The 14,600-nt window shown below is 43.2% G+C and overlaps 1 protein-coding gene across 1 annotated transcript in view; it reads right to left on the bottom strand.

Moving 5' to 3' along the window:
* The window catches only part of abca12 (ATP-binding cassette, sub-family A (ABC1), member 12), a 195,030-nt gene that overhangs the window by 151,006 nt on the left and 29,424 nt on the right, over nucleotides 1–14,600 (bottom strand). Inside the window, exons 9-10 of the mRNA XM_051930259.1 lie at nucleotides 13,543–13,745; nucleotides 6,296–6,429 (exon numbers count right to left, since the gene is read on the bottom strand). Of these exons, the coding sequence (XP_051786219.1) occupies nucleotides 6,296–6,429; nucleotides 13,543–13,745 (337 nt within the window). The remainder of the gene's footprint in view (nucleotides 1–6,295; nucleotides 6,430–13,542; nucleotides 13,746–14,600) is intronic.

Genomic DNA, 14,600 nt, shown 5'->3' on the forward strand with positions numbered 1-14,600 from the left:
GGAGCCAGTAAAGCAACACTCCATCCAGAAATGAGATTTTTTTGTATCTGTTAGTACATTGTTGTGATGAAAGAAAAAAATATTTTATAATTCATTTTTTTTTATAATGAATGTAAATAGGGGTGGCACGGTGGCGCAGTGGTAGCGCTGCTGCCTCGCAGTTAGGAGACCTGGGTTCGCTTCCCGGGTCCTCCCTGCGTGGAGTTTGCATGTTCTCCCGGTGTCTGCGTGGGTTTCCTCCCACAGTCCAAAGACACGCAGGTTAGGTGGATTGGCGATTCTAAATTGTCCCTGGTGGGTGCTTGGTGTGTGGGTGTGTTTGTGTGTGTCCTGCGGGGGGTTGGCACCCTGCCCAGGATTGTTTCCTGCCTTGTGCCCTGTGTTGGCTGGGATTGGCTCCAGCAGACCCCCGTGACCCTGTGTTTAGATTCAGCGGGTTGGAAAATGGATGGATGGATGAACGTAAATAGCAGAATTCCTGATACATTAGGCTTGAGTAGGCGCCAGTGTCCGCATTTATCAAACATCTCACAGCAATAATAAAAATAATAAGTTGCATTTATAGAGCGCCTTTCACCAACCCAAGGTGGCTTTACATATAAATGGGGAGGAAAAAAAAATAAAAAATAAGATCACACAGAAGACAAAAGTTTGTCAAAGAGGAAAATTTTGATTTGAGATTTAAAGGTGGAGAAAGAGGAGCAAACTCGGAGAGACTGAGGAAGAGAGTTCCAGGGTTGAGGGGCCATAGCACTGAACAACAACATTTATTTCTGTCGTACATTTTCATACAAATAATGTCGCTCAAAGTGCTTTACATGATGAAGAAAAGAGAAAAAAGACAAAGTAAGAATTAAAATAAGACAACACTAATTAGAATAAGAGTAAGGTCCGATGGCCAGGCAGGACAGAACAAACAAAAAAAAACTGGAGAAAAAATAAAATCTGCAGGGGGTCCGAGGCCAATGGACCACCCAGCCTCCTCTGGGCATTCTACCTGACATAAATGAACAGTCCTGTTTATATTTAGGGTTCTCATGGATGGACTTGATGATGATGGTCATGTAGACTTCTGGCTTTTAATCCATCAATGTGCTTTGATTAGGTGATGGTGGCGCAGGTGGCACTGAAGGATGTGCCCTCCCGGGGTGGAGAGTCTGCTACGTGGGACAGTAAGGAGATGACTGCTTGATGATCTGAGAGAGCGACAAGGAGTGTAAGGAGATAGGAGGTGAGTGAGGTAATGAGGGGCAACGTTATGTAGGGCTTTGAAGGTGAGAAGCAGAATCTTGAATTTAAATCCTTGATGGCACTGGTAACCAGTGAAGCTGGGAGAGAACTGGAGAGACTGTGTGTGGGTGAGGACTCTGGCTGTGCAGTTCTGAAGGTACGGTAGCTTCTGTATAGATTTTGCAGGGAGACCGACGAAGAGGGAATTACAGTAATCCATACGAGACGTTATGAAACAATGAACCAGAGTTTGAGAATAATTGAACGACAGAAATGGACGGAGGCGATTAATGTTACGGAAACGATAGAATGAAATTTTGGATAGAGACCTAGTGTGTAGCTCAAAATTAAGTGATGAATCAAACAAAACACCAAGGTTTCTGACAACAGGAGCAGGTTTGACGAGTGTACCATCAACAGAAACAGAGGCGTTAGATTCCTTAGAAAGAAGAGAGATTTGGGCCTACCAGTAACACTTCAGTTTTATTGGCATTAGGTTTGAGAAAGTTATTTTTCTCAGTTGATTCTGACATCGCTTACAGTTGTGCTTGAAAGTTTGTGAACCCTTTAGAATTTTCTACATTTCTGCATAAATATGACCTAAAACATCATCAGATTTTCACTCAAGGCCTAAAAGTAGATAAAGAGAAACCAGTTAAACAAATGAGACAAAAATATTATACTTGGTCATTTATTTATTGAGGAAAATGATCGAATATTACATATTTGTGAGTGGCAAAAGTATGTGAACCTTTGCTTTCAGTATCTGGTGTGACCCCGCCATGCAGCAATAACTGCAACTAAACGTTTCCGGTGACTGTTGATCAGTCCTGCACACCAGCTTGGAGGAATTTTGAGTCCATTCCTCCGTACAGAACAGCTTCAACTCTGGGATGTTGGTGGGTTTCCTCACATTAACTGCTCCCTTCAGGTCCTTCTACAACATTTCGATTGGATTAAGGTCAGGACTTTGACTTGGCCATTTCAAAACACATTAACTTTATTCTTCTTTAACCATTCTTTGGTAGAACGACTTGCGTGCTTAGGGTCGTTGTCTTGCTGCATTGACCCACCTTCTCTTGAGATTCAGTTCATGGACAGATGTCCTGACTTTTTCCTTTAGAATTCTCTGATATAATTCAGAACTTATTGTTCCATCAATGAAGGCAAGCCGTCCTGGCCCAGATGCAGCAAAACAGGCCCAAACCATGATACTACCACCACCATGTTTCACAGATGGGATAAGGTTCTTATGCTGGAATGCAGTGTTTTTCTTTATCCAAACATAACGCTTTTCATTTAAATCAAAAAGTTCTATTTTGGTCTCATCCATCCACAAAACATTCTTCCAGTAGCCTTCTGGTTTGTCCACATGATCTTTAGCAAACTGTAGACGAGCAGCAATGTTTTTTTTTTGGAGAGCAGTGGCTTTCTCCTTGCAACCCTGCCATGCACACCATTGTTGTTCAGCGTTCTCCTGATGGTGGACTCATGAACATGAACATTAGCCAATGTGAGAGAGGCCTTCAGTTGCTTAGAAGTTACCCTGGGGTCCTTTGTGACCTCGCCGACTATTACACGCCTTGCTCCTGGAGTGATCTTCGTTGGTTGATCACTCTTGGGGAGGGTGACAATGGTCTTGAATTTCCTCCATTTGTACACAATCTGTCTGACTGTGGATTGGTGGAGTCCAAACTCTTTAGAGATGATTTGGTAAGCTTTTCCAGCCTGATGAGCATCAACAACTCTTTTTCTGAGGTCCTCAGACATCTCCTTTGTTCGTGCCGTGATACACTTCCACAAACGTGTTGTGAAGAGCAGACTTTGATAGATCCCTGTTCTTTAAATAACACAGGGTGCCCACTCACACCTGATTGTCTTCCCATTGATTGAAAACACCCGACTCGAATTTCACCTTCAAACTTGAATGCTGATCCTAGAGGTTCACATACTTTTGCCACTCACAAATATGTCATATTCAATCATTTTCCTCAATAAATAAATGACCAAGTATAATAGTTTTGTCTCATTTGTTTATCTGGTTTCTCTTTATCTACTTTTGGGACTTGAGTGAAAATCTGATGATGTTTTAGGTCATATTTATGCACAAATACAGAAAATTCTAAAGGGTTCACAACTTTCAAGCACAACTGTAAATGAATCGGTGACCCAATAGGTTCGCACCATGAAGACACGCTTGCTCAATACTATACACCACCATCTGGACTGAGTGAAGGGGTACGGGCGGTAGACGCCCTGAAGTTGCAAATGGAGGTTAAACATTGGGACAGCTGTCACTGCTCCGACTCAGGGACATCCCAGCTTGTTCGAAGCTCCATATATTGAGGAGCACATTGCACGTTGTTTCATTCAGATTGCTTGATCCCAGCGAGAGTTATTACAGAATATTTGGGGCCTCTTTTCGATTGAATCTCCCCGTATTTGATGATCTTCTCTGCCTCGTTCCTCAGGATGTTGTAGTCAACATCTGCGATTGTCACATTGTTAGACACATGACTTGCTCTTCTTGTCATGGAACATGATGTTCAGTCTATTGGTGTTGAAGGTATGGTCTGTGGGAATAACCTTGTCCCACGTGATGACACGGCTGTCGATGGCTGCATCTGGTGTATGCTAGGACCATGTGTCTTTCATCGGAACACCCAACTGTTGGCATAATTCCCATAGTCAGGTCCATACTGACCTTGTTGTGATGTTCAAAATAATCCTTCAGTGCCCCTACATGGCATCTGGAAACATTGTAGCTGGTGGTCTCCTCAGCTTCATCATACAGACACCATTTGCTGTTGACTGATGTGCCTATGATATACAGCCATATGAAAAAGTTTGGGACCCCCTCTGAGCCTGCATAATAATGGACTCTCCTTTCAACAAAAAGATAACAGTGGTATGTCTTTCATTTCCTAGGATCATCTGAGTACTGCGGTGTTTTCCGAAAGATTTTTAGTGACGCAGTATTTAGTTGTATGAAATTAAATCAAATGTGAAAAACTGGCTGTGCACAAATGTGGGTCCCCTTGTCATTGTGCTGATTTGAATGCCTGTCACTGCTCAATGCTGATTGGTTGATGAGCTCGTTAAACCTTGAACTTCATAGACAGGTGTGTCCACTCATGAGATATAAAGGTATTTAAGGTGGTCAATTACAAGTTGGGCTTCCTTCCCTTTGACTCTCCTCTGAAGAGTGACAGCATGGGATCCTCAAAGCAACTCTCCAAAGATCTGAAAACAAAGATTGTTGAGACTCCTGGTTTAGAGGAAGGCTACAAAAAGCCATCTCAGAGGTTTAAACTGTCAGTTTCTGTAACTGTAAGGAATGGAATCAGGAAATGGAAGGCCACAGGCACAGTTGCTGTTAAACCCAGCAGGTCTGACAGGCCAAGACAAATACAGGAGCGGCATATGAACAGGATTGTGAGAATGGTCACAGACAACCCACAGATCACCTCCAAAGACCTGCAAGAACATCTTGCTGCAGATGATGTGTCTGTACATCGTTCTACAATTCAAACATCTGTATGGCAGGGTGATGAGAAAGAAGCCCTTTCTGCACTCACGTCACAAACAGTCGCTTGTTGTACGCCAATGCTCATTTAGACAAGTCAGATTCATTTTGGAACAAAGTGCTTTGGACTGGTGAGACAAAAATGGAGTTATTTGGTCAGAACAAAAAGCGCTTTGCATGGCGGAAAAAGAACCAAGAGAAACACCTGCTACCTACTGTCACATTTAGTGGAAGTTCCATCATGCTGTGGGGCTGTGTGGCCAGTTCAGGGACTGGGGTCCTTGTTAAAGTCAAGGGTCTGATGAATGCAACCCAATATCAACAAATTCTTCAGGATAATGTTCAAGCATCAGTCACAAAGTTGAAGTTACGCAGGGGTTGGATATTCCAACAAGACAACGACCCAAAACACAGTTGGAAATCTACAAAGGCATTCATGCAGAAGGAGAAGTACAATGTTCTGGAATGGCCGTCACAGTCCCCTGACTTGAATGTCATCAAAAAATCTATGGGATGATTTAAAGCAGGCTGTCCATCAAATTGAACTGAACTGGAGAGATTTGGTATGAAGAATGGTGAACAATACCTCCATCCAGAATCAGACACTCATCAGAGGCTATAGGAGGACAGCGTCTAGAGGACAAAAGGAGGCTCAACTAAGTATTGATGTCATATCTCTGTTGTTTATGTACCGGTCTAATTTTGTTATGATGCATATTCCATATTTTCTGTTAGTCCAATAAACTTTATGTCACTGCTGTAATCCTACTGTGTCCATAAGGCATGTCAGATATTAAAAGGAAGTTGCTACTTTGAAAGCTCAGCCAATGAAAACAAAAATCCAAAGAATTAAGAGGGGTTCCCAAACTTTTTCATATGACTGTACTTCTGGTGGTACCAGGTGTTCAAGGCCTGATCTTTAGTGATCGGTTCCCCCCTTGAGACCTGCACTTTGAAGCCACTGATGCACGTCAGGTCCTTGTGGACATACGGCCTGTTTTGTGCAGCAGGGTCCAGGTGGCTTCATACCTAAAGTACTTCTCATGTCCCACTCTGAAGTAGAATCAACTCTCATCCTAAGCCAGAAACTGAATGGAGTTCCTAGGAGTCATTCTGAGATGTCTTGTTAAATGAAGTAACAGCTTGAACAACGACAAACAATATCAAAACATTCATTAACAAATCTCTAATTGCTCACATCACATAATCCACAATTGTATGGTCTTAAAACATCCCAAAATATTTATATATGATATTATTAGTATATTATTATTTATATATTATATTATTAGTATATTATTAAAAATATACTTTAAGAAAGCATTTCTGGAAAACCCCTTTGTGCACAACAGTAGAGCGTGCTGTCAAGTGAGATGGAGCTTTCAAAAATGAAGTCGCCTTCCCACCTCATTCATTGGATTATTTGACACAAGAAATTAAACTTTCACACTCCTGAGAGTCTACATATAGCAGAGACCCTTAATGTCCAATTTATTTGATGATCATATTGAGAAGGCTTAATAAGATGGCTTCACTTACACATTGGAGGTCCGCTGTTGTTTGTTTGTAGACCATTCATAATCCAGTAGACTGCGTCAAAAAATGTCCTCATTTGAGGCCACTGTGCTTGTTCTTGGAGTTTGGAACCCAGCAGGTCAGCCAATGTCAGCATTCTACACAATGGAATACAATTCAGTTAGGGACAATGATGAACGTCACATAATAAGGCATCACATCTTGTGACCTTCCTAAGATAATTCAGGGTCGCTGGGGCCGCGTCACACACAAGGCCGAAAACTCAAGGCACCAGTCCGTTACAGCAGAGCTGGAGTCAGGAATTCATCTCAGATGGGACTAAAGATGTGTGGTAACTGTGAACCTGAAATCACCAGGCCCCATCACACACACACACACACAGAGGGCCAGTTTGGGTTCATCACCTTACAGACCACAGCACCCACCTTTAGATCCCCATTGGAATGAAAAATCAAAAAAAGAGATCACCTTAAGATCTTTTGTGTTTCTCCTAAACAACAATAAGAACGGAAAGAAATAAAATGGAGACACGCTCTTTCACCTCCTGCCTCTCAGATTGTCCTCCTGAGACACAACACCACAGTAGCCTCACAAGGGTCTCCTTCTGCGCTTCAGCAAAGCCGCACAATGGGATCACATTGTCCAAGTAGTTTCTTTACTTTTTTTCTTTTCTTTTTTGCAATTTGAAAGTATGGACTATTGTTTGTGGTAATAAAACACTTTACTGTGATTACAAAACTGTAGCCGTTGCTTCAGACTAACACTATGAGTTACTGTAATGTCCAGTGCATCCGGAAAGTATTCCCAGCGCTTCATCACTTTTTCCACATTTTGTTATGTTACAGCCTTATTCCAAAATGGATTAAATTCATTTTTTTCCTCAGAATTCTACACACAACACCCCATAATGACAACGTGAAAACGTTTACTTGAGGTTTTTGCAAATTTATTAAATATTAAAAAACTGAGAAATCCCATGTCCATAAGTATTCACAGCCTTTGCTCAATACTTTGTCGATGCCCCTTTGGCAGCAATTCCAGCCTCAAGTCTTGTTGAATATGATGCCACCAGCTTGGCACACCTATCCTTGGCCAGTTTGGCCCATTCCTCTTTGCAGCACCTCTCAAGCTCCATCAGGTTGGATGGGAAGCATCAGTGCACAGCCATTTTAAGATCTCTCCAGAGATGTTCAATCAGATTCAAGTCTGGGCTCTGGCTGGGCCACTCAAGGACATTCACAGAGTTGTCCTGAAGCCACTCCTTTGATATCTTGGCTGTGTGCTTAGGGTCGTTGTCCTGCTGAAAGATGAACCGTCACCCCAGTCTGAGGTCAAGAGCGCTCTGGAGCAGGTTTTCATCCAGGATGTCTCTGTACATTGCTGCAGTCATCTTTCCCTTTATCCTGACAAGTCTCCCAGTTCTCCACAGCATGATGCTACCACCACCATGCTTCACTGTAGGGATGGTATTGGCCTGGTGATGAGCGGTGCCTGGTTTCCTCCAAACGTGACGCCTGGCATTCACACCAAAGAGTTCAATCTTTGTCTCATCAGACCAGAGAATTTTCTTTCTCATGGTCTGAGAGTCCTTCAGGTGCCTTTTGGCAAACTCCAGGCGGGCTGCCATGTGCCTTTTACTAAGGAGTGGCTTCCGTCTGGCCATGCTACCATACAGGCCTGATTGGTGGATTGCTGCAGAGATGGTTGTCCTTCTGGAAGGTTCTCCTCTCTCCACAGAGGACCTCTGGAGCTCTGACAGAGTGACCATTGGGTTCTTGGTCACCTCCCTGACTAAGGTCCTTCTCCCCCGATCGCTCAGTTTAGATGGCCGGCCAGCTCTAGGAAGAGTCCTGGTGGTTTCGAACTTCTTCCACTTATGGATGATGGAGGCCACTGTGCTCATTGGGACCTTCAAAGCAGCAGACATTTTTCTGTAACCTTCTCCAGATTTGTGCCTCGAGACAATCCTGTCTCAGAGGTCTACAGACAATTCCTTTGATTTCATGCTTGGTTTGTGCTCTGACATGAACTGTCAACTGTGGGACCTTCTATAGACAGGTGTGTGCCTTTCCAAATCATGTCCAGTCAACTGAATTTACCACAGGTGGACTCCAATGAAGCTGCAGAAACATCTCAAGGCACCTGAAGGACTCTCAGACCATGAGAAAGAAAATTCTCTGGTCTGATGAGACAAAGATTGAACTCTTTGGTGTGAATGCCAGGTGTCACGTTTGGAGGAAACCAGGCACCGCTCATCACCAGGCCAATACCATCCCTACAGTGAAGCATGGTGGTGGCAGCATCATGCTGTGGGGAACTGGGAGACTAGTCAGGATAAAGGGAAAGATGACTGCAGCAATGTACAGAGACATCCTGGATGAAAACCTGCTCCAGAGCGCTCTTGACCTCAGACTGGGGCGACGGTTCATCTTTCAGCAGGACAACGACCCTAAGCACACAGCCAAGATATCAAAGGAGTGGCTTCAGGACAACTCTGTGAATGTCTTTGAGTGGCCCAGCCAGAGCCCAGACTTGAATCCGATTGAACATCTCTGGAGAGATCTTAAAATGGCTGTGCACCGACGCTTCCCATCCAACCTGATGGAGCTTGAGAGGTGCTGCAAAGAGGAATGGGCCAAACTGGCCAAGGATAGGTGTGCCAAGCTTGTGGCATCATATTCAACAAGACTTGAGGCTGGAATTGCTGCCAAAGGGGCATCGACAAAGTATTGAGCAAAGGCTGTGAATACTTATGTACATGGGATTTTCTCCGTTTTTTTTATTTTTAATAAATTTGCAAAAACCTCAAGTAAACTTTTTTCATGTTGTCATTATGGGGTGTTGTGTGTAGAATTCTGAGGAAAAAAATGAATTTAATCCATTTTGGAATAAGGCTGTAACATAACAAAATGTGGAAAAAGTGATGCGCTGGGAATACTTTCTGGATGCACTATAAGTTGTCTTAGGAAGCTTTTAACTAATGTCAGAAATTGATAAACTGAGATAAATAAAAATAAAACAAAAAGATGCATATTTTATTTGTTCAAGATGGAGAAACACATGAAACAATGCATGACTAATAATAATAATAATAATTCATTACATGAATAGCATTCATCATAACAGAGATGCCATTAAGCGTTGACGCATAAACAAAGAAAACCAGATGAGAGTGAAAATAAATTTTAAAAAATTATATCAAAATAAAAAATAACAGAAATTGAATCCTTATGTGAAAAAACGTACAAAATAAAATCTATAGAAGTACATGCATGACGACGTGTTAATATGACGCCTCATGCTTCGTTTGTTTGTCTTATATTATGTGTCTGTGGTTATGCATTTATTTAAAGGCGTCTCGGATTCCAAAGAGTTATAAAAGTAAACACCTCCCTGATTTCCTTTCTTGAACTCCTTTCAAAACTTTATAAAGAACACAACTGAGGCAAATGAATGGAAGTAACAGCTTTACACCAATCCACTTCGGAAACAATCGATAAACCTCCACATCGAAAAGCCGCCAACAAAGAGAGCTTTACAGTTCAAGAGCCTCCTCTGAAATGGCTCTTTGTGTCAATAAAAGAACGAGTCAAACAAAAGGAGTCGAGCGCCCGCCGGCCCGACATGTTTACATTAGGATTACACCGACGAGTTCTCCGCAAATTACAGACACCGATGAAGAGAAGTCAATTTTGTCCAATTTAAGATAAAATAGAACAGCAGGCTAACTCATAAGCAGACTTCAGACCCCTTCACTTTCTGCACACTTTCAGTTGTAGATTTCAATTTAAACAAATAATCCAATTCTATACTTCCATGAATGAGAGATTTCAGATGTGATATCCAGCGCATCCCCCAAAACCTTTTGGGTAAAATCTCCATTGTAAGTGCCATCATGGATGGACTGGCAGCCCGCCTGGGATGGAGGGTGGCTGGCTGGAAGTCATAATAGAAGAACAACATGGAAGGAGGCATAACCTGGGTGGGATGAGACTTCATTATTACCAGAAGCTGAGGTGAAGGACTAATGGAGGGACTGGGAGAGATTGTTTATCAAGATCAGTTTGGCAATCCAATTCAATTGTTCTATGAATGAGAGATTTCAGTTTTTGATTTTTGTTTAATTTGCCAGTTTGTCTGAAAATAGGTTCTCACGATGTGATTATGGATTACTGAGTGTAGGCTAATGGCAAAAAAAAAGGAAAATGTATCCCTTTAAAATGAAATTAAAGGAGGTTATGTACAAGTCACAGGAGGTTCTGGTCAGGTTTTAACACACACTGGTGAGGCCTCATTAGGAGTACTGGGGGCAGTTTGGGTCTACAAAAGGACATAACAGCACTAGAAGAAGTCCAGAGAAGAGCAACGAGGCTGATTCAGTACTGCAGGGGATGAGTTACGAGGAAAGATTAAAAGACTTAGGAGTCGTAGTGGACTTGACACAATGAACTGCCAGACAGTGTGCAGAAGCCATGAAGAAGGCTAACAGAATGTCAGGTTGTATAGCGCCTTGATGTGTGGAGTACAAGTCACAGGAGGTTCTCCTCAGGCTTTAACACGCACTGGTGAGGCCTCATCTGGAGTCCTGTGTGCAGTTTGCGTCTCCAGGCTACAAAAAGGACAAAGCAGCACAAGAAAATGTCCAGAGAAGAGCAACTAGGGTGATTGTAGAACTACGGGAGATGACAATTGAAGTGCACCTCATAAGAAGGATTTAGGAGTCGTAGTGGACTCTGAGCTATCAACTTAGTGTTTAGAAGCCATTAAGAAGGTAAGTAGAATGTCAGGTTATATATCGCCCTGATGTGTGGAGTACAAGTCACAGGAGGTTCTGCTCATCTGGAGTCCTGAGTGCAGCTTTGGTCTCCATAAAGACATAACAGCACAGGAAAAAGTCCGGAGAAGAGCAACAAGGCTGATTCCAGGGCTACAGGGCATGAATTATGAGGAAAGATTAAAAGGATTTAGGAGTCGTAGTGGACTCAACACTATCAACTTTCGGACAATATACAGAAACCATGAAGAAGGCTAACAGAACGTCAGGTTAATTAACACCTTGACGTGTGGAGTACAAGTCACAGAAGGTTCTCCTCAGGCTTTATAACACACTGGTGAGGCCACATCTGGAGTCCTCTGAGCAGTTTAGGTCTCCAGGCTACAAAAAGGACATAACAGCACAAGAAAAGGTCCAGAGAAGAGCGACTAGGGTGATTATAGAACTACTGGAGATGACAATTGAAGTACACCTTATGAGAAGGATTTAGGAGTCGTAGTGGACCCTAAGCTATCAACTCCCGATAGTGTTTAGAAGCCATTAAGAAGGCTAACAGAATGTCAGGTTATATAGCGCCTTGACGTGTGGAGTACAAGTCACAGGAGGTTCTGCTCAAGCTTTATAACGCGCTGGTGTGGCCTCATCTGGAGTCCTGAGTGTAGTTTTGGCCTTCATAAAGACATAACAGCACAAGAAAAAGTCCAGAGAAGAGCAACCAGGCTGATTCCAGGGCTACAAGGGATGAGTTAAAAGGAAAGATTAAAGGATTTAGGAGTCGTAGTGGACTCATCACTATCAACTTTCAGACAGTATACAGAAGCCATGAAGACGGCTAACAGAATGTCAGGTTATATATCGCCCTGATGTGTGGAGTACAAGTCACAGGAGGTTCTGCTCAATCTTTATAACACACTGGTGAGGCCTCATCTGGAGCACTGGGTGTAGTTTTGGTCTCCAGACTACAAAAAGGACATAACAGCACAAGAAAATGTCCAGAGAAGAGCGACAAGGCTGATTCAGGGCTACAGGAGATGAGTTAGGAGGAAAGATTAAACGATTTAGAAGTCATAGTAGACTCATCACTATCAACTGCCAGACAGTGTTCAGAAGCCATGAAGAAGGCTAACAGAATGTCAGGTTATATAGCGCCTTGACGTGTGGAGTACAAGTCACAGGAGGTTCTTCTTAGGCTTTATAACACACTGGTGAGGCCTCATCTGGAGTCCTGTGTGCAGCTTTGGTCTCCATAAAGTTATAACAGCACAAGAAAACGTCCAGAGAAGAGCAACCAGGCTGATTCCAGGGCTACAAGGGATGAGTTACAAGATTAAAGGATTTAGGAGTCGTAGTGGACTCATCACTATCAACTTTCAGACAATATACAGAAGCCATGAAGAAGGCTAACAGAATGTCAGGTTATATAGCACCTTGATGTGTGGAGTACAAGTCCAAGGAGGTTCTGCTCAAACTTTATAACACACTGGTGAGGCCTCATCCATGAGTACTGTGAGCAGTTTGGGTCTCCAGGCTACAAAAAGGACAAAGCAGCACAAGAAAAGGTCCAGAGAAGAGCAACTAGGCTGATTATAGAACTACTGGAGATGACAATTGAAGTGTACCTCATAAGAAGGATTTAGGAGTTGTAGTGGACTCAACACTATCAACTTTCAGACAATATACAGAAGCCATGAAGACGGCTAACAGAATGTCAGGTTATATAGCGCCCTGATGTGTGGAGTACAAGTCCAAGGAGGTTCTGCTCAGGCTTTATAACACACTGGTGAGGCCTCATCTGCAGTCCTGTGTGCAGTTTTGGTCTACAAAAAGCGACTAGGCTGTCATCAAGGCGCTATATAACCTAACATTCTGTTCCTGGACTACAGTGGATGAGTTAAGAGGAAAGATGAAAAGAGCTGAGCCTTTAAAGGAGATGAAGAGGTGACCTGACTGAAGTGTTTAAAATTATAAAGGTCAATTAGTCCAGTGGATCGAGATGGTGATTTTAAAATGAGTTCATCAAGAGCACGGGAACACAGTTGGAAACTTGTTAAGGGGAAATTTCAAACAAACATTAGGAAGTCAACCATAAACACATGGAATCAGTGACCAAGTAGTGTGGTGGACAGTAGGACTTTAGGGACATTGATGGAGGAATTAGATGGGTAGGACTGGCGAGCTTTGGTGGGCTGAATGGCCTGCTCTCATCAACAGTTTTTCTGATGTTCTAAAACTACAACACTAATAGAGTGTGCAGAGAATAAAGGCAGCTGAAGACTTCATAAGTCTGCTGTAAATTAGAAACGGGGCCTTTCCAGGGTAGACATTTCTTTGGCTGTGGTGGGCTGGCACCCTGCCCGGGGTTTGTCTCCTGCCTTGTGCCCTGTGTTGGCTGGGATTGCCTCCAGCAGACTCTCGTGACCCTGTAAGTTAGGATATAGCGGGTTGGGAAATGACTGACATTTGTTTGGCGACTGACCTTTCTGTCCAGTTGGCGGTCTTGGCAGTAGAGTCTGTAGCCCACACGCTCCAGTATCCCATACCAAGAGTCTGAATTACTCCATTGACTGCCGCCATGAAATTCACAGAGGACGTGTTGAGAGCTTCACCCGAAGACAGCACTGCAGAATCTGTCAGGTCCTGGACGTTGGTTTTGTTAAGGATATTTTTCAGTGACATCACCTGCAAAACAAAACTCTTATGTGAGCCTGTGTGCCTTTTATGATACAGAAGGTGAAGCAGCGCCATGAGATTTGAATTTAATGATGACCCGAGAGAGACGCAGCGGGGCCCTCCTCACTCACACACCAAGCCTTGGGGCGTATCTTACATCCGCTTAGCTAGCGAATGAGAGAACTACCTAACGGGTTGTTTTTTTTTCTTCTAGAATTTGCTTGAACATTCCGGTTGATTTTGAGACTTCTCTCATCCCGCTAAGAATCACAGTTCGCTTGCAGGATCGATATACAGTGCATCCGGAAAGAATTCACAGCGCATCACTTTTTCCACATTTTGTTACGTTACAGCCTTATTCCAAAATGGATTCAATTCATTTTTTTCCTCAGAATTCTACACACAACACCCCATAATAACAACGTGAAAAAAGTTGCAAATTTATTAAAAATAAAAAAACGGAGAAATCCCATGTCCATAAGTATTCACAGCCTTTGCTCAATACTTTGTCGATGCACCTTTGGCAGCAATTCCAGCCTCAAGTCTTGTTGAATATGATGCCACAAGCTTGGCACACCTATCCTTGGCCAGTTTCGCCCATTCCTCTTTGCAGTGTGGAAAGAACCGGTGTGAGCGAGTGAGCGTGTGATCGCAGGCAGGCAGCCGGACAGTGAGCCCAAGCAGGGGTGTTTGGTCGACACTCGGTGGGGCAGAAGGAAGCGGACGCTCCAGCTGAGCGATCAAGGAGCTGGAGTGACCAGAAGAAGGACGGTTGGCCGCATAACGCCAAGAAGGCAGCAGGGGTCACCAGTTAAAGAATGCACCGGGCTTGTTTTTAAAGAGACTGCTTCATGCCATTGTTTT

Source organism: Erpetoichthys calabaricus, chromosome 8 (assembly GCF_900747795.2).
Source record: "Erpetoichthys calabaricus chromosome 8, fErpCal1.3, whole genome shotgun sequence".
In the NCBI taxonomy this organism is placed as follows: domain Eukaryota; kingdom Metazoa; phylum Chordata; class Cladistia; order Polypteriformes; family Polypteridae; genus Erpetoichthys; species Erpetoichthys calabaricus.